Source organism: Apium graveolens, chromosome 3, assembly GCF_009905375.1.
Source record: "Apium graveolens cultivar Ventura chromosome 3, ASM990537v1, whole genome shotgun sequence".
Classification (NCBI taxonomy): Eukaryota; Viridiplantae; Streptophyta; class Magnoliopsida; order Apiales; family Apiaceae; genus Apium; species Apium graveolens.
In genome coordinates, this window is record NC_133649.1 from 292167959 (window position 1) to 292186719 (window position 18761).

An 18761-nucleotide genomic window follows, 5' to 3' on the forward strand; every position below is an offset into this window, starting at 1 on the left:
TCATACAAACTATTATTTCAACATATTATAAGTTCTTGTAAACACCATATATCATCATATTCTTATTGGTGAATCACGTGAGTCGGAAATTATTTTCATACATAGCGTTTTATTCGCAATTTATAAAATTTCTCTATTTTAATTTATAAAATTGACATATATGATTAATTTTCATATATTTCTCAATTTATATTATTATTGTTTTGATGTATTCATTTCACAGTTATTTTAAATTCAAAAGTTTCACATATTTTCACATATTTTTAATTTTCACAATATACTTGATTATAAAATAGCATTTTGTGCTTAGGTTTATTCTATTATTGAATTGTGTTAAATTAATATTATTCATCTCAAAAAATTTAAATGGACTCGGAGATCCGATCCGATAATCCAAGATCATAATGAATTTGGATATGGATTATATTATTAAAATTTTGAAAATTGATCCGACCCGGATTCGATCCAAAAAAATTAAATAAATATGCATAGGGCTGATCATTCGGTCGATTCGGTACAAAACCGGACCGGACCGAACCGAATAGACCGAATAGTCATTTTTTCTTGGACCGAACCGGACCGAAGTTATATTATGGACCGAACCGCACCGAACCGAAATAATTCGGTTCGGTCCGGTTTTGGACCGAATAGACCGAATTTTTTTTCAAAAATAAAATTGCATTAAAAATTAAATCATAAATTGTAAATTTTAAAATATAATTAAAGTAATGTGATATGTAGAGTTCTAATACTCCATAAATATAATTACAAATTAAAAATTTTGATTATAATTTTTAAAATATAAGTAAAATATATATAATACAAAATTATAGTATTTATGATTTGGTCTATTCGGTCCGGACCAAAAAATTTGTGAAAAGAACCGAACCGAACCGAATTTTATTTCGGTCTATTCGGTCTGGACCGAATATACCGAATTTCTGAAAACTTTAGGACCGAACCGAACCGAATTAGCATGGTTCGGTTCGGTTTTTCGGTTTCGGTTCGGTTTTGCTCAGCCCTAAATATGCATATGAATTTAGTTAAATCTGATCTAAATCCAACCCCTTGACAAGTCTATGTTAGATGACATACTGACAATTTGAGCTTGAGTGACATTTTTCCCATATAACACCGGTTCTAATTATTTCACATTTAAACCTTATTTTTTAGTGAATCAAATAAGTTAATACTCCTTCTATCCCAAAATAAGTGTGACTTTGACTTATTATAATCGTCAAGGCAAAGCCCATTGCAAAATAACTTCCCATAGAGACAAATTCAACAACTTAGAGCCCTAGAATGAGAACTATTGGGCCTGGCCCACTTCCTTCTGCCATCCAGTCGACAACATTGAAAAACGATATTCATGGAGCATAAAATGAACTGAATTTTATTATTGGCAGATGCGAATTCGAATTTTTTATCAAAATACGAGTTTGATAATATTTTATATCTAATAATTTTAACGAATTAAGCCGAAATTTTAAAGTGTTCGTCTTTGTTTGGGCTTGTTCGTTACGACGGAGTTCGATTCAGAAAATTTAATGCTCCATTCGAGGAATAATTTGCCGGCCTAATCTATTTTATATTTACAACTAATCAATATGACCAAAAATAACATAAAAGTAGATAATAAAAAAATTTTAAAAAAATTATATGATTATTGAACATGTCTATTTTACTTTAAATTGTATTTTTAACCTTATCAAAATCTGGTCAATTTCACGTAAGTAAGTTTGGAGCACAAAATTTAAATAAAATCCATTTGGAAATCTTCGAAATGAACAAATTTTGTAGTGTAACTTAGATTTTAAATATAGTTGGTCAGGTTAAATATAACCACCTTTTTACGAAAAAATTGTGATACATATAATAAAATAGAGAATATATTTTTTTTCAAATTATAAGTATCATTTTTTTAATCGTGAGATTCATGTTGACAATTTCATTTGATTATCAGACAATTTGGGATGGAAACCGGGTCGGTCGAAACGGATTTAACAAAAATCAAACTCAAACTCGATTTTATTTGTCAAACCCTAACCAGAGCCTAAAAAAATCCGAATTACCAAACCCGTACCTGAGGTTTGTAGATTTCTACCAAATTGGAATTCTCATAGACTCAGACCAAGTATTACTAGAATCTGATTTGAGCAAAAGGCTCGTAGATCTGACGATATTAAACTTTTAGGGTTGAATTAGGGGATTCAGAGTATGCAATAGATCAGACTTTTAAGGATGAAATTGTTGATTAAACAATACAACACGTAAAGTATACTTGTATCGAACCCTGCTATTGAAAATATGTTTAACGATAATAGTCCAGTAATGTTAGACTTTAATGCAATAGTTTATACAAAGTATAATATTTTTTAGTACTAATATTAGTAATATATGATATTATATATTATATTAATACTTTCAACATGTAAAATATTATTTATATATTAACACGAGTTTTGGGTTTTCGAGCTCGTTTGAAACGGTACACCTAAAGATTTAAACCCAAATCCTACCCAAAAAAATTAAGTTTAAAAATTAAATTCAAACCTGAAATCAAACCGAAATATTTGAATACAGTAAAATAAGATTGGATCGATACAGATCGGGTATTAATTATCGGTCCGTACATGTTGTCATCCCTATAATAACACTGTTGCTTGTCAAGTGAGTGAGGGGATGATAATCATTTGAAAACGGTTTAGGAAATGTAGTATCTCTTTTATGACCACTCTCTCTGTCCCATCCATTTCTTTACAGTTACTATTTTGGGCCGTCTCATCTATTTTTTTACATTTCAAAAATAGTAAACTTTTAATAATATGAAACACTATTACACCCACTAACTTCCTCCGCTCTCTCAAATCTATTATTAAATATTAATAGGTCCCAATACTTTAACCACTTTTCATCACTTTTCATTACTTTATCTACTTATATATATATATATATATTGGTCTCCGTGCCCACCATAAAGATCCTGGTGGGACGGAGGGAGTATTATAAAATCTTGATCGAATGTTCTTAAATTTTTAAAATTTACACTATATTATAATAGCCGGAATAGAGATAATTTGGTTCAACGGTTTGGTTCAACGATAATTCCTAATTTTGATTATTACAAAAATAGATAAATAGTGTTATATATCTAATAAACTACTAAATTATTAAACTATTACTAAATATAGTATACTTATCCTACTAAACTACGAATACAACTTATCATATTATTAAAAAATATAAATAATAGTGTTACATATATGCTAAACTACTAAATTGTTAAAATATTAGAAATAGTCTATTTATTCTACTAAATTACGACCACATGTTATTCTATTATTTTTATTATAAATTTATAATCATTATATATTTATATAAATATTTTAAAAATATAATATAACTTAATAAATAAAAATTTAAAATATTAATAGAAACCCGTGCATCACACGAGATTTATGCTAGTCTACATTAAATACTAATACTTTTTGCAATAAATATTTTGATATCTTTACCGAACATTTTCGAACGTATTAAATCTTGAAAAATCCAAATCCCATTACACATAATTTTGATATCTTAAATACCATATATCATTTCTATATTTTCGAAAGAAATAAATTCGGGTCTTTAGAACCTTGACATAGCCTGCGATTCACTCGGAGAAAGAAAATAATTCCGGCACCGGTGCAAAAATTCTCAGTCACTTGTCTATTTCATTTTGTAAGTAATTTTCGCTTCTTTATAATAAACCCCCTATTTCTGCATACAATACACACCTTTTGATCATCTGTGGTGTATATCTAGTATGTAATCTAGTTGATGCATTGCAATTTTAGTATTTCTCTCATGCACTCATGTTAAATTTTTAGCTCAGAAATTTAGTATTAAATGATTGATCCAGCTAAAGGTTATTTGGAGTTTTCGAAAATGAAGTAAATTCAATAAATTTGTGTGTGTTAATGTTCAACGTAACATTTTTTGTTAGTTAAACACACTCCCACAACCACCACCCCGTCTTTGACAAGGTTCGAATAGTAGACATTCCGTAAGGGCACGAGAAAAATACCACAACACTGAGAGGTTTTGGGTAATATTATGTTGAACTACTTGTAATTTAACCAATGCTACTGTAATTTGCCAAGGGATGGAAGAATTTAGCAGTCTTTTAGCCGTATTCGCGATTATTTATGGCTAATCTAGTCTTTGTAGGTTGAATGGAAATGTAGAAAAATGGTAAATGCAATGGAGCCACCTGTTTCATCAAACTGTAGAATGATTATCGGTACTGATGAAAATTTGCGCGAAAATGGGACTTCAGGTGTAACTATTACCTCATCTTCACATGATCATGTTACTTCTCAACAGCCAGGTCTAAATTTTATTTAATTTTTTAATATATGTCTTCTTATTTTCGATTGTAAAATTGTTGATTAGTTGAGTCTAATTAGGAAATATGACCTATTTTACAGTTTCTGATGCAGCAGAAGAAAAACAAAAGCGGAAATGGGATGCTTGGACAGATCAAGAAGAGGAAATGTTCTTTACTGCACTTTCTCAATTTGGGAAGGCAAGATTTTGCTAACATTTAGTTGAACTTCTAGCTCTTTGCCTGATGGATTAATATATTTCTTTCGATTGATACATTGTAATATCGTTTGACAGAAATTCAGGAGTATCGCTCGTATTGTTCGAAGTAAAGACATGAATCAGGTTGTTGACTCGACGGATATGGCATGGATTTATTTCAATTGCTTGTAAATTATTAATCGTTTTTTCCAATCCATAGTAGCTAACATTTTTTCTAGTATACTTATCTGTATGTGCTGCACACTTTCTGTATATTCAGTCCAGGTATTATTATTATCGATTTTTGCGTCGTATGAACAAGGTGTTGAGCCCAGAACTTTGTTTTGATGCAAAAAACACTGAAGTCACTAATGCTGCAATGTTCCAATGGTAGGCAACAAGATCATATTGGAACTTCGTTTTAATTGGTTTAGCATGGACTTTAATTAGATCATTGATTACTACACAGAAATTATTCAATTTCTTTTCATTTCTTTACATACCCATCAGGTGGACTCTACTGAAGAGTTGTAAAGTTTCCAAGCTTCGGTTGAAGGTTGAAAATTTAAAGATATTTCTTAAGGATCTGGTTAGTCAAGACTAACTATTTCTGAAAAGACTTTTTCAAAATTAATATTAAGTTATCTTTACTAACTGGACTTGCTTGCTATTACGGATCAAAAGAAGCATCAATTCTTGATGGACTGGACAAAAGATCTAAAACTACGACATGCTCGGAGTGAAGTTTGTTCTACAAAAGCTACAGAAAATGCCTTTAGTCAGGGTAAAGCTTTGGTGAATGATAGACAGGCAGTGGAAGCAGTTCTTCTGGACCGTCAAGGTAATTTAATTCCTTTTAAAGCAGTGATAGACATGCTATGAATATTTCAACAAAGTATAAATTAACAATATGTTTTCAATAGATATCTCTATAATTATTAAATTAAATCTTTTCAAAACGTCGATGCATTGCATAGGTTATAGGTTTGTTATGATTTAGAGCTAGTCAACAAAGTAACAAATTGCTACTGAAATATCGCTTTGATAAACGCACACCTTGTAATGTAGTCAAGTTTTAGCATATATAAGTCGCGTCTTTGGTCAAAGCTAAGAATGTATAGTCAGTTTAAGTAGATTATGATCAAATACTTGGTAGCAGTTTTACTTTGAATATTGTTTTCAAGGCACTTACTGTATGAATATTAGCTGTTATATTTTTCGGTTAGGTTAGTGTAATGATTCTCATTTCCGAATTTTCCATTCATAACACCTCCTTGGTCACTATTTCCATGTTTAGCACATCACATGGTTCTTGATCTCGCGTTGAGGAAGTAGCCGCTTTTTTAACTATGAAAAATTTGTTTAAAACCTAAAGAACTACATATAGCACTTGGCTTTGTTTTTTAGCTGGAAATGAGGTAATATTGACTTTAAAGTCAGTGCAAATAGTTTCAAGTTGTATAGGAAGAAATAAGAATCAGTTTATTGTTGGTTTATGCTTTTTTGTTATCCAGACAGTATTCTTCATCATGTCTCTGAAGCCAAGTTTGTTTTGCCATACCAGTTTTCTTCTTGCTTTTACTCATAAACACGATCTAGTATTTTAAAGTTCAATAAGTGAATATTGAATATCATATTAATCAGCCGTTCACCAAATTTAATGTCTCCTCACTGTACGGGTGACAGGTTATGCTACCTCCGCAGCTGCATATAAAAGTCTAGAAGACGAAGAGGACGCCATTTATGGCATTTCTCTACTTGCTGATGCTGCTGAGCAAATGGAGAAGACTGCCTTTGATAAAACTAATGAACCTGGAAGAGGTAAATATCAGGGATTTGCTGGAGATGGGCCCTTCTGTGCTGTTCTTCACTCTATCGTCTACTTTTTTTTTGTGTTCTCTAAAACTAAAATGCACTTCAGGGGAAAACTGTGTGGATCCTACCGGAAATGTTGTACCTTCCTCGGAAACTTCCTCGCAGACTCTTTGTGTTGATAAAAGTGCACAAGTATCATCGAAGCTCAAGCTGCAACTGTTCCCAATTGATAAAACTACTCGACGAGCATTAGAAAAGGTAGATGCAAAAGTTCAATTGTTTCAGAAGTTTAGATTCAACCTCTTCTAGCATTTCTAATGCTACTTAATTCTGCTAAAACATCGACAGTGATCGAGTATACTTGCTTTGTCTTTGTATCATATATGTCCAGGAATATTAGATAAATATAGGTATACTGAATAATTTGCTTATAGGATGATCACAATCCATACTTGGAGCTTACTTTAAGTGCTCGAAAAAAGATATCATCAGTTTTGGAACATCTCAATCGCAAATGGGGAAAGTCAAGCGCACGTGGAGAATTATTGATTGTACCGTACAGCGTCCAGAAGGAAAACCTAATTAATTATCAGAGATGGACTCGGGATTCTGTTCTTACTGTGGCAGATGTATTTAAAGAGATAGGCAGCCCTTCGATTTTTCGCCTAAGGTTCCTCCTTTAACTTCTTTTTTTTTTTCACTGTTATATTCATTTTAATTTCTCATTTGACTATTCCCTAATTGCAAATTAACAATGCTCACATATTATCTTTTAAGGTACTGTTGGCTCCCCAGACATGGGAATGAATTGTCTGCATGTCAAGGACCTGAACCATTGCCTGGAAATTTTAAGCAAGCAACAAAAGTAAACAACACTGATCAGCAAGATGTGAATAAAGTCCCAGATTTCACTCCTGTGCATGTGCCATATGTTTGACCTTCGTGGAGATGAAGTAGTCTCAACTGAGAACTTTGTTGAACCGGCTACTTCAAACTATAGATGTGGACAAACTACTGAGTGGATTAACACAAACTATAGGTATGAGTTTCACATCTAGTTCCTCTAAATTCATCCGAGTTACCAGTGCACCAGATGGACAGCATTTATGATCTGTGATCGCGCCTTCATACTGTTCTCCGTCTTTAAAAAATAGAACCTACTCATGTAGGACTATACACAGTAAATACTTTGATCAAATGTTCAGAATTTCACATATGCATTGTATATTTTGCTCAGTATCATTATCGAGCGGATTTTGTGAAAATACATCTCATTATGAAGTCGAGGGTGGATACTTTTTCCTTTTTAAATGACCTCAAATTATTATCAATGGTGTAGATATTTGATATTTTTTTTCTTTTATCAAAAATTTTCCGTGCTCTCTCTATCTTTGGATGATTGCTTAGGTATAATATTAACTACATTTAAATAAATTAAGTAGGTTTACTTCTCATACAAGTTGTACACTAGCATATTTCCCTGTTTCATGTTGTAGCTTTGACTATTGCATGATAAATCAATTGTTTAAGGACAATCGATTGTCACGGACCATGACCCTTTTATCAATACTTTGGTGGATAAAAGAGGTGTAGTTGTTCTAGCAGTGAAATTTCATAATCTTTTGGTACATTTGTTCTACAAAATTGACATAATAAAAGTGTTTGTTTTTCACGGTTGTAGTCGGAGGCGGTACTACTGTCAGATTTGGAGAAACCAGCATGTAAATTGATGATCTAATGTCATTCTTTGGCCGGGACAAAATGGAATCAGCAGCTGCGGTTGAATCCTAAGAAAGTGCTTCAGTCCAGATTACAAAATTGCTAGTGAATGTTTCTTATGTTTGAACAAAGAACAAATATTTAGAACTTGCAAAGTTCTAGTGTTTTGCTTATTCTGCATAAGTCTGTATAAGTCTGCTGCCTGTTACCTGGAAACGAGGTATAAGAAAGGAAGGGGGAGCTGCAGCCATCTTCCAGATATTAAGTAATTACTCATACAGGTATAAACATACAAAATGTATGACCCGCTGTTAGAGCATCTCCAATAATCGGCACCCTTCAAGAATCGGCAATTTTGTCACATGATCAAGAATATTACTTTTTATATTCTTTCTCCTCCACATATTTTTTAGCACCAATTTTTTATTTAAAAAAAATACTCCAATAATTTACTACCCACATATCAACTTCACTAATATAACAAAAAAATATATAATACAAAATATATTAGAGAAATAATACGAATGAAGTTGTTACTACTCTATTTTGGATGCCAATTTTTGATACCCCTCTTGACATCTCAATAACTCTAATGAAGTGCTAACAAAGGTGTCCAACCAAAAAAATTGCACCCCTCCTCGGAGAAGAGGCGGTTCCTCTAAGGGGCAAGGCGGTCATCCGACTCCACTTAAATTTTTAGTTTAGTTAAATATGCATATTCAAAATTATATAAAAATTAAAAATGACCTCCTTTAATTTTTGCAAAAAAAAAGTACCCACTACTTAAAGTTTTTTGATTTCAAAAGTCTTTCTATTGGGACACCATTTATAAATGAAAGTTATACATTTTTTATCATTTACAAATGAAAGTAGAAGTTAGGAATACATGACAAAAAAGGACAGGAATAAGTATTGAACGAGCATTTCCGGTGAAGCCACTTTAACACCACTAATTTTGATTTTGATAGAATTATAATAAAGTTAATATGCAGTTAATTGAGGCGAGCCGGCTTGTTTAGTTAAACGAATCTAAGCCTCTGCCCGAACCCGACTCGCCAATTTTCACGAGTCGAGTCGAGCTGAGCCGGCTTATTTAGCTAAACGAGTCGGTTTTAACGAGTCAGGCGAGCCGCCTCATTCAATTTTACACTAAATCGAGCCTAAAACGTTACCCGAATTCGACTCGTTTAATTTCACGAGTCGAGTTGAGACGACTCGTTTAAATAAACGAGCCAAAACCTCTAACCGGACTCGAGCTCGTTTACGTAATGAGCCGAGCCAGTAAAACGAATTTGAGCTGGGCGAGCTCGCGAGCTGCCCGGATCGTATTATAGCCTTACACAAAGATATTAAATATCTTTGAATTTATATGTTGGTAAAATTGTAGGTGATTCCAAAGGTTGCAACTGCAAAAATTAAGAAATGATTTTCAGCCAAAATTTTTCTCATTAATCTAATAAACTTCCTCGGTCCCACTGGATTGTTTACGTTACTTTTCGGCACGATTTTCAATGCTCGTTTAAAGTATATTTCCATAATATTTTTATTTTAAAAAAAGTCTGAAAAAAGTTTCATGTTTAAACTTTTATTCAAAAAAAAAAATTAAAAAAATATTATGAAACTATACTTTATTGAAACTTCGGAATACGTGCAAACAGTGTACGTAAACAAGTATAAGATTGTATTTTTGATTTTTTTTTGAAAAAAAGAGCTTGAGCTTATTTTGAGCCGCACATACCAAATGCTCAGCTCGAACTCGTTAAAATTTTTTTTCGACTCCCATTATATTTAAAACTGGATCCGCCACTGCCCGAGAGCTCCATTAGAGATTCTGAAAATTTTCCCGGGGAAAAGTTTGCGTAATTTTTTTGTTTTTGTAAAGATCACTAAATCCGTTTTTGGAACGTAGAAATCTCATGACCTAGATTGCGTAAACATAACAGAGGTAGGTGTTACCCGACCTGGCAAGTCTGGGGTGCAAGTTAAAGTATGTATCAAATATTCACGTTAATCCTAATGTGTTTAGGAATTAAGTGGGTTGTAATGAAAACAATCCTTTTACGTATTGGAGATTGTTTTAATGTTTGCTTAACTTACTGTCATACAGAATCCACATAGAACTCTGAACCCCCAGACATTCTATAAATACCATCATTAGTCCCCTTCAACAAACACATTGAGAAGGATATATCTGATCACAAAAGTACTCACATTCTTTGAGACAACCTAGTTTGAAGATAATGGAGAATAGTACATTTGATGTTATGAAGAAGAAGGTTGAAGAGCTGGAGCAAAGGAACAAAGTACTAGAGCTGCAATGTAAAGAGAACGAAAACTTGGTGATTCTCATGGGAAAACAAATGGAAGACATGGCTGCTCTCTGCAAACTTACTTTGTTATCTACCACAACAACAAAATCGCATGGAATTACAATGTAGTGTAGATAGATTAATTTTTAATCAAATAATGATGTATTTACAATGTTTGCTTAATAGATTTTGTTTTTGTGCTTTTGCTATCTTTGCCAAATATATAATATTTTCATAATTTCATTACTTTGATTAATAATATTTCTTTTACGGGTTTGTCTATTCACTATCTATATACGGGGCATATACTAACTGTAAAAATTTACAAATTAATCTAATTTTTGTTCATATAATAACTAATCATAATAAATTTAACTTATAAATTTTTGCATACATGTGGACACATACTAAAACAATCATTTTCGAACCTGCGTGATATGTAACACCACCGCAAACATATGTCGCACAGTTTTGTGAACTCAGAGATAAATCAACCATTCATCCTTTTTTGCTATTATAGTTCAATGTTGTAAGAATTAAGAAGACAAATAATTTTCTTAAAAAAATCAAGTCATGCTTATTTACATGGGTCAGAGCCTCATAGAAAAAACAAAAAAAAAACATATTATTTTACAGTCAAATCATAAAAAATCCATCTCCTGCCAATAAGCACCAGTGGTCTAGTGGTAGAATAGTACCCTGCCACGGTACAGACCCGGGTTCGATTCCCGGCTGGTGCATTACTTTTTTTCCTAAAACCCCTTTTCTTCTCTTTTTACAACATATATATATCTGTGAGCTTAAAACCTCTCCATTCTCTACCATTTTGATTAGCAATTTCAATCTCCAAATGTGATGTCGAACTCAAATTTCTTCAACACCGTAAAGAAAGTTTTCCCCACCAACCCATCTTCAAAATCAGATCAAAATCTCGCAAAATCAATTGCTAAAACCCTAATAAACTCAACCTCAAAACCCCTTCAAATCAACACATCCACTCTAAACCCAACCATAATTCGCTTAGTTCTTTCAAACCCACATGTCAAAATCCAATCTTGCTTACATTTCTTTAGATTTCTCAAATCAAACCCCTCTCCATTTGCTCAAAAACCCAATCTTGAAGCTCATATCACTCTTGTTTGCCGCCTTTTTAAGGTCAGAAAGTTTGCAGAAGCCAAGATTTTGCTCAACCAAGTTGTAAGTAATGAAAATCTGGAGTGCCCATCTTGTAATATTGTGTCTTTAATGATTGAAAGTTATGAGGAGCCTTGGATTGTTCATAAGTTGTTTGATATGTTGTTTAGGGTTTATGCTGATAATAATAGGTTTAAAGAATGTTTAGAGGTTTTCAAGTATATGAAGAGTAATGGGTTTGAGATTGATGATAGGTCTTGTATGGTTTACTTGCTTGCACTTAAGAGGTGTGATCGGTTTGAGTCGTTGTATGATTTTTTTAGACGAATGGTTGATGCGGGTGTTAGGATTACGGTTTATTCTATGACATTGGTGATTGATGGTATGTGTAAGGTTGGGGAGGTTGAGAAAGCGAGAGAATTGATGGATGAAATGGTTGGAAGAGGGATTGAGCCTAATGATTATACGTATAATACGTTTATTGATGCGTATATGAAGAAAGTTGATTCTGAGGGTGTTGGAGAAATGTTGAGTGCAATGGAGAAGAGGGGAATTGCTTATAATGTGGCAACGTACACGCTCTTGATTGGTTGGAATTCAAGGTTTGCAAAGATGGAAGAAGCGGAAAGGCTGTTTGAGGAAATGAATGAGAGGGGTATAACGGGTGATGTTCATGCTTATACTAACATGATAAGTTGGAATTGCAAGTTGGGAAATATGAAGAAAGCGTTTAGGCTATTTGATAAAATGGGTGAAAGAGGGTTAGTTCCTAATAGTCATACCTATGCAGCTTTAGTCAATGGTCTGTGCAAGGCTGGACAGATGGAGGGTGTAGAAGTTTTACTGAATGAGATGCAAACTAAAGGATTTGATCAAAATCGAGTAATTTTTAATACTTTGATTGATGGGTATTGTAGGCGAGGTATGATAGATGAAGCATGGAAGTGCCAGAGTATCATGGAGCAGAAAGGTTTTGAGGCTGATGTATTTGCTTACACAACAATTGCTCATGGATTATGCAAGCTAAATCGCCACGAGGAAGCAAAAAGGCTGCTATTATCAATGGTGGATAGAGGTGTGGCTTTAAACATGGTTGCATTTACTACGTTGATTGATATATATTGCAAGCAAGGAAACTTTGTTGAAGCAAAGAGAACGATTCAAGAGATGGAGAATAAGGGAGAAAACCCCACTGTTGTAACGTACAACGCCCTCATTGATGGGTATTGTAAAAAATCGATGATGAAGGAAGCTCATAAAACAAGGAAAGATATGGAAGTTAAAGGGCTGATGGCTGATGTTTATACATACACATCACTTGTACATGGAGAGTGTATCTCTGGAAACATAGATGAAGCAGCTAGGTTGTTCAGTGAGATGCCTCAGAAACGTTTAGTCCCTAATATAATAACTTATAGTGTAATGATTTCTGGTTTGTCAAAGGTTGGAAGGTCAGAAGAAGCTTTTAAATTGTATGATCAGATGAAAGAGGCAGGCCTTACCCCCGACGACAAAGTATATGCTTCCCTCGTGGGTAGTCTTCATTCTCCAACTACTTAACATTCAGAAGTCTTCAAAAGAAATTTCGGGTTTCCCAGTCATTCTATCCGGGTAAATGCTAAGTATGAATTCATGGAAATGCGTTTACATTTAATCCATAGGCAGCATGCAACAATATATTTACTTGCGTTACATCTTTTACAGCACCCAAGGCATTTTTGGCCACTTGAGCTGTTTAAATTCTTTACAGTGCCATGGGTTCTTTACTTGCTTGCACGTAAGAGATGGTTGTTGAGAAGGTATCCTAGTAACTTCCGGATCTGGAATTGATGTTTGATACTGATGACAAACCGGTGGTGAAATCACATTTGTATTGCAGATCCAATACCTCCACTCCACCATTATTTAGATATTGTGGTGATTAATGGACTAGTGATATTGTCTTTCCTGATTGGTCCTTCTGGGGTTGGTAAGTATCAAATTTTAACTCAACTGTTAATAAAATTGTTTCTTTGTATCTTAAATGTTTACTATCTTATAGATTCCTCTGTAAATATTGTTGCGGATCTTGAAAGATATCATCAGATTTATGTTTTGGACTACATTAAATTACATCTATTAGATTAGAATGCTTATATTAAAAACCTCAAAGATTGAAAAGCTGTTGATGCATTTCAAGGGCCGAAATAAATTTGAAAGCATGGGAAATGATACCGAAAGAAATGAGAGAAGGGAACAGTATGGTCATATAAGATACCAGTTGGACAGGGAGCCATACGCTTATTGGAAAGGAAACCCTTTCGTCGTAGACAACAGAAAAAACCTGCTCAAGTGCAATGTTTCTCAAGAACATGACTGGAATGCTCGCCTTTTCGTTCAGGTAAAAAAAATGAATTCACTAGGCCAGTGAGTAAATACCATTTGTTCAAATAATCTGATGAAGGTAATCGATTAAATTTTGGGTTTTCTTTTCCAGGACTGGATTGGGCAACAAGGATTTCAACAGTCAAATGTTGCAGATCAATGCACTTAGGTATGCAAATTTTACCTTAATTTCATATTATAGTAGTTTCTGTTTTCATATTTGTTACTTACAAATTCAGACACATGATCAATAATGTGTAGGTACAAGATTTATATTGAAGGACATGCTTGGTCAGTTAGTGAAAAGTACATATTAGCCTTTGATTCAATCACTTTATTAGTGAAACCAGATTACTATGACTTCTTCGTGAGAAGCCTAAAGCCATTGGAACATCATTACTGGCCAATCAACAAATGCAAGAAATATCTACTACATTCTTTTGTAGAATATAACTTAAATTTTATTTAATTATAAATTGGGGTAAACCATGGCAGCAGTCCATGAAGATATCTACCATTAACTTGTGCACATTCTTAATTTGCAAAGAAACCTAATCTTGACTAAGCTTTTATATATTGATTGATGTAAAAAGTGTTCATTCCGTTTCACAATACCTGTACTTGTGATTTTTAATGATGAAATAAAAAAGAGAGTTTATCAAAAATACAACTTTTTTAAAAATTATTTGTGATTTTATCAACTTTTGAAATTTTTGCAAAAATATATTTTATTCTGAAAATATTTACAAAAATACAATGTTGCATAATATGTTGCGTTTAGCGTGAATATTTAGCATGAATTGTGCAACTGTTTTAGTTTGTATTTTAGGTTACAAATTATGTTACAAATTTGTATTTTCGCAAATATTTTTTTAAAATTCAAGTTGCAAACCTAATTTCAAAGTTGCAGAACATATATTTGCAAATATTTTTAAAAAATGATAGTATTTTTGCAATTTTTTTAAAAAACTTGGATATTTCTAAAAAATCCCATAAAATATAGTTTTATAATAATTTTTCGAATATTCTTTTTTTGAACAAAAGTATAAATTATTAAAATTTAAGATAGAAATGAATATTTAAAAAATAGTACGCGGAGCTATCCGTCATTTATTTTTTGATAGAATAGAGTAATACACCTTAAAATACACTATAGAAAGTTAAAAATTCTTAGTTCTTTTCATATCAGAAAACAAAACGTAAAAAAGTTCTTTTCATATAAAATAACTAGTCGACAAACGTGCGTTACGCAGCGGTCCTAAAAAATATTTTTAAAAAATTTCATTCGAAAATTATTTAAGAAATACATGAACTAAAACAAATAAAAAAAATTAATTATTCATAATTATTGACCATTTTGTGTCAATATTTGTTAGACCGACACCCGTTATAATATACATAATAAAACAAAATTGCGTACATATTTTTTCATGATACCGGTTTATATCACATTTTCTTAAGTCGATAATAATTGTAGTAATTATGATCTTTTGTTAACCCGACGCCTATTATAATAAAAAAAGACTAATTAGATAAATTCTAATATGAACTATTATCACAATTTAGATAAAAATTAGTTTGAGCCGCTCTACCGTTAAACATAATATTGGATTTTATTTTCTAAAATATAGAAACTAAATAAGGAAGTTTTATTTATAAATATAAATAAATATAAATATATATATATAAATATAAATATATACAATACCGGGAAACAATTCTACAGAAACTAGTATTCCAGAAAGCTACTATAAGTTTTCCATTCTATATTGAATAGGAAAAGGGCTCTAACTCTCTGTCTATATAATTGGGAAGGTGATACTGATTTTTTCACCTAGCTGAAATTTTTTATGATCACAAGAATTAAAACTTTCTAGCTAGTATAAAGTTAAGTTTGTTGTTAATCATGGGTGATCATGCTGATTGAAAAGCTCTTCCTGAAAAATTTATCAAACTTATAGCAGGCAGGTTTGATTATTTGTCCGATTTTATAAGGTTCTCGGTTACCTGCAAGTCATGGAATCATGTGGCATCTGAATTACTAGGGAACAACAAGCCATGGAAGGTGATAGGGTACAGGCAACCTGGATAGGGCCCAACTCGGATTTGAGGGGTATCAGACTCAATTGATAAACTAAGATTCCCCTCACCCGCTCAAGGCCAACCTAGGACCTGGATCACCCCCTAACCAGGATCCAGCCTATGATCTGGATCTCCTAATCAGGGTCCAGCCCATGACCTGGATCACCTGCCTACCTAGATCCAGCCTTGAACCAGGATCACCCTGAGGGGGGTCCCAGCAAGCACAAGCACACTCCACAACCCGCCAAGGAAGGGTACGTGGGCACGTGACGCTGACAGCTATCAACAACCAACATATCAGACAAACACGGCGCGTGTCAGAAGGCTGTTAGGACGCCCTGAAGGTGGCCATCCCCTGGACACGTGTGTGCAATCCACCCAAGCCAGGCGTCCTCCGCCTCCAAGAACCAACGGTCCTGATCTAGAGGTACCAACCCCTAAACCCTACTTTTGGGTTATATATACCCCCAAAGATGAAGGGTTTAGGGGTTAGAAAAACACTTTCATTACACACACTCTCATATACTCAGAATATACACACACAGCAACCTTAGTCCTATCTATCTTCATCTTCCCCAACCAGTTTCTTATTCTTACACCGGAGGCGCCGCGGGGACAAAACCCCCCTCTAGTATTGTTTTGCAGGGTCTCAACAGCAGCTACACCTCATTCTCACCCAGAAGGTTCAGGTACGGCGCTGGAAGGAGACGCCCTACTCATCGGAGTTATCATTTGGCGCTATAAGGAGGGGCTCTCCATCCTTGGGTCTCGGTGCCCCTGGATTCACCTTCATCAGCAAACTCTTAAGAGAGTCCACATCTTAAACCTGTAAGAACACAAGCAACCATACCCCCTCTTGAATATGAATGTTCATTTTAGCCACGTTTGTGTGAGCTCATTACTTTAGGCCACGTTTGTGTGAGCCCGCTCTCGTTTGTTAATTTTGGTTGTTTAGGGTTTGATAATCTTGATAGTCTTAAAGCCTGGGGTTTGATAGTCTTGATAGTTTTAAAACCCAGACATGCTTTATTTTGCATATTGTCTTTGTGTTCTAGAGCCTGCTGTTCTTGTTTGGTAGTATTGTTAGCAAAACTTAGAAAGTTTGTTTGGTGTTATTCTGAATTTTTTTTTGTAATCTTCAAAAAAGCAAACTTAGATGCACATTTTTAGCCTCAAATCTTGGTCAGTTGTTTGTACAATTGTGGTAATGGCAAGAGCAGGAAAAAGCACGGTCGGTAGGCCCTCCGCCAGTACCCAGGTTCAGGACCAGGACCACTCTCAGGCTCAAGGACCTGGGGGGACCAAGAGACCCCCCAGGAGCAATCATTGACACAACGTACCCCGATCCGGGATGCCAGGAATGTCATCGAGCTCAGTCAGTATAAGTATACTAATGTTCCGGTGGCAGAGGAGTATATGACCAACTTAACAAGCCATGAGCTGGCTGAAGCAATCAGGCTCTACAGAGATGAACAAGCCCGGGCTCAGATAGAGTATGAGCAAGAAGAGTCCGGGGATTCTCAGCAATCTAGAAGATCTGTCTTCGACCGAATCGGAGCTAAGGAAAAAAAGAATAAAAAAGAACCTAGTAGGAAGGAGACGGAAGCAACCAGGAAGAAAAAATTAGAAGAAATGAGGGAGCAAATAAGAAGGGAAGAAGAGGCAAAGCTTGAGCTAAAGATCCAGAAAATGATGCAACTGGAAAAGGAGATGCTCCTAGCTAAGACAAAAGGCAAGAGGACCCGGAGGGACCCTACCCCCGAGATCATTTCTGATGATGAAGAGGAGGGGCAGAAAGACCTGAAAGACATGATCTATGAGCTCCAGAGAAAGATGGAAAAGGACTCCGGAATGGAAGTTGGGGAAACTCTAACACCCTTCATCCATTCCCTAGAAACCATCCCTCGACAGAAAAATCTCAAGCACCACAACTTTGATTCTTTTGATGGATTGGGGGATCCAGAAGAACACCTGAATTATTTTGAACAGATTGCCCAGATATACTATTACAATAACTTGACAAAGTCTAGATTCTTCGCCTCGACCCTCAAAGGGGGGGTTCAAAGATGGTTCAGCAGGATCCCATCACGAAGCATCCACTCCTGGAAAGAGTTTAGAGGAGCCTTCTTCGGAAGATTCGGAGCCAATAAGACACACGAAATGCACATGTGTCACCTGGAAACCATCTGCCAATATGACAATGAATCACTCTCAGCTTATATGCGGAGGTTCCATGAAGCAATCAACAAAATCTCGAATCTTGATGAGTGAGAGGCACTGAGCATATTTCGAAGGAACCTGGATCCAGAACACAATGAGAGGTATATTGTAGAGTTGATAAACAAAGAGCCACAAAGCCTAGCCGTTGCCTACTCTATGGCATCCAGGTTCATAAAGGAAACAGATGTTCTTCAGGCGATGAGAATGACTCGGAATGGAGGATCCAGGAATAAAACTTCTGATGCCCGACCGAAAGGGGGTTACCATCAGGAGAAGAAGTTCAAGCAAAAGCCAACAAGCACAGCAGACCAATGTCGTGCAAAACACTCCAATATTTCAAAGACTGGGTCCTAAGCCAGAATCTAAAAGCGATCCCGGATGACAATAGTGAATGTCGTCCTACGAGGGTCACACTCTCCCCCTAGGAGCCCGGGCTCAGGAGATGAAGTATTCTCCATCCAATCCTACCCGGATATGGTGATCTCATTCAGCAGCAAAGATTATGAAGGGGTCAACCCGAACCACAATGAAGCTTTGGTAGACACGAAA

At 34.6% G+C, this 18761-nt stretch overlaps 2 protein-coding genes and 1 non-coding gene across 6 annotated transcripts; all 3 read left to right on the forward strand.

Annotated features, from left to right (window-relative positions):
* Positions 1-4233: 4233 nt before the first annotated feature.
* On the forward strand, positions 4234-7067 carry LOC141715173 (TSL-kinase interacting protein 1-like). The gene is made up of 9 exons (XM_074518652.1): positions 4234-4372; positions 4473-4570; positions 4666-4713; positions 4850-4959; positions 5080-5158; positions 5254-5410; positions 6256-6390; positions 6491-6642; positions 6819-7067. Exons 1-9 carry the CDS (start codon positions 4234-4236, stop codon positions 7065-7067), a joined length of 1167 nt encoding a protein of 388 aa, XP_074374753.1.
* A 4014-nt stretch (positions 7068-11081) lies between these two features.
* On the forward strand, positions 11082-11152 carry TRNAG-GCC (transfer RNA glycine (anticodon GCC)). The gene has a single exon. It is a non-coding gene; the product is annotated as a tRNA-Gly (tRNA).
* A 61-nt stretch (positions 11153-11213) lies between these two features.
* Positions 11214-14524, forward strand: LOC141713576 (uncharacterized). 4 transcript variants are annotated; one of them, XM_074517052.1, is made up of 6 exons: positions 11214-13157; positions 13251-13345; positions 13426-13515; positions 13726-13926; positions 14023-14079; positions 14172-14524. In XM_074517052.1, the coding sequence occupies exon 1, from the start codon at positions 11268-11270 to the stop codon at positions 13104-13106; it is 1839 nt and encodes a 612-aa protein (XP_074373153.1). In that variant the 5' UTR covers positions 11214-11267; the 3' UTR covers positions 13107-13157; positions 13251-13345; positions 13426-13515; positions 13726-13926; positions 14023-14079; positions 14172-14524. The 4 variants fall into 4 exon arrangements, with proteins under 4 accessions (XP_074373153.1, XP_074373155.1, XP_074373151.1 ...); XM_074517054.1 differs by having other exon boundaries at positions 13297-13345; XM_074517050.1 differs by having other exon boundaries at positions 13251-13515.
* The last annotated feature ends 4237 nt before the right edge of the window (positions 14525-18761 follow it).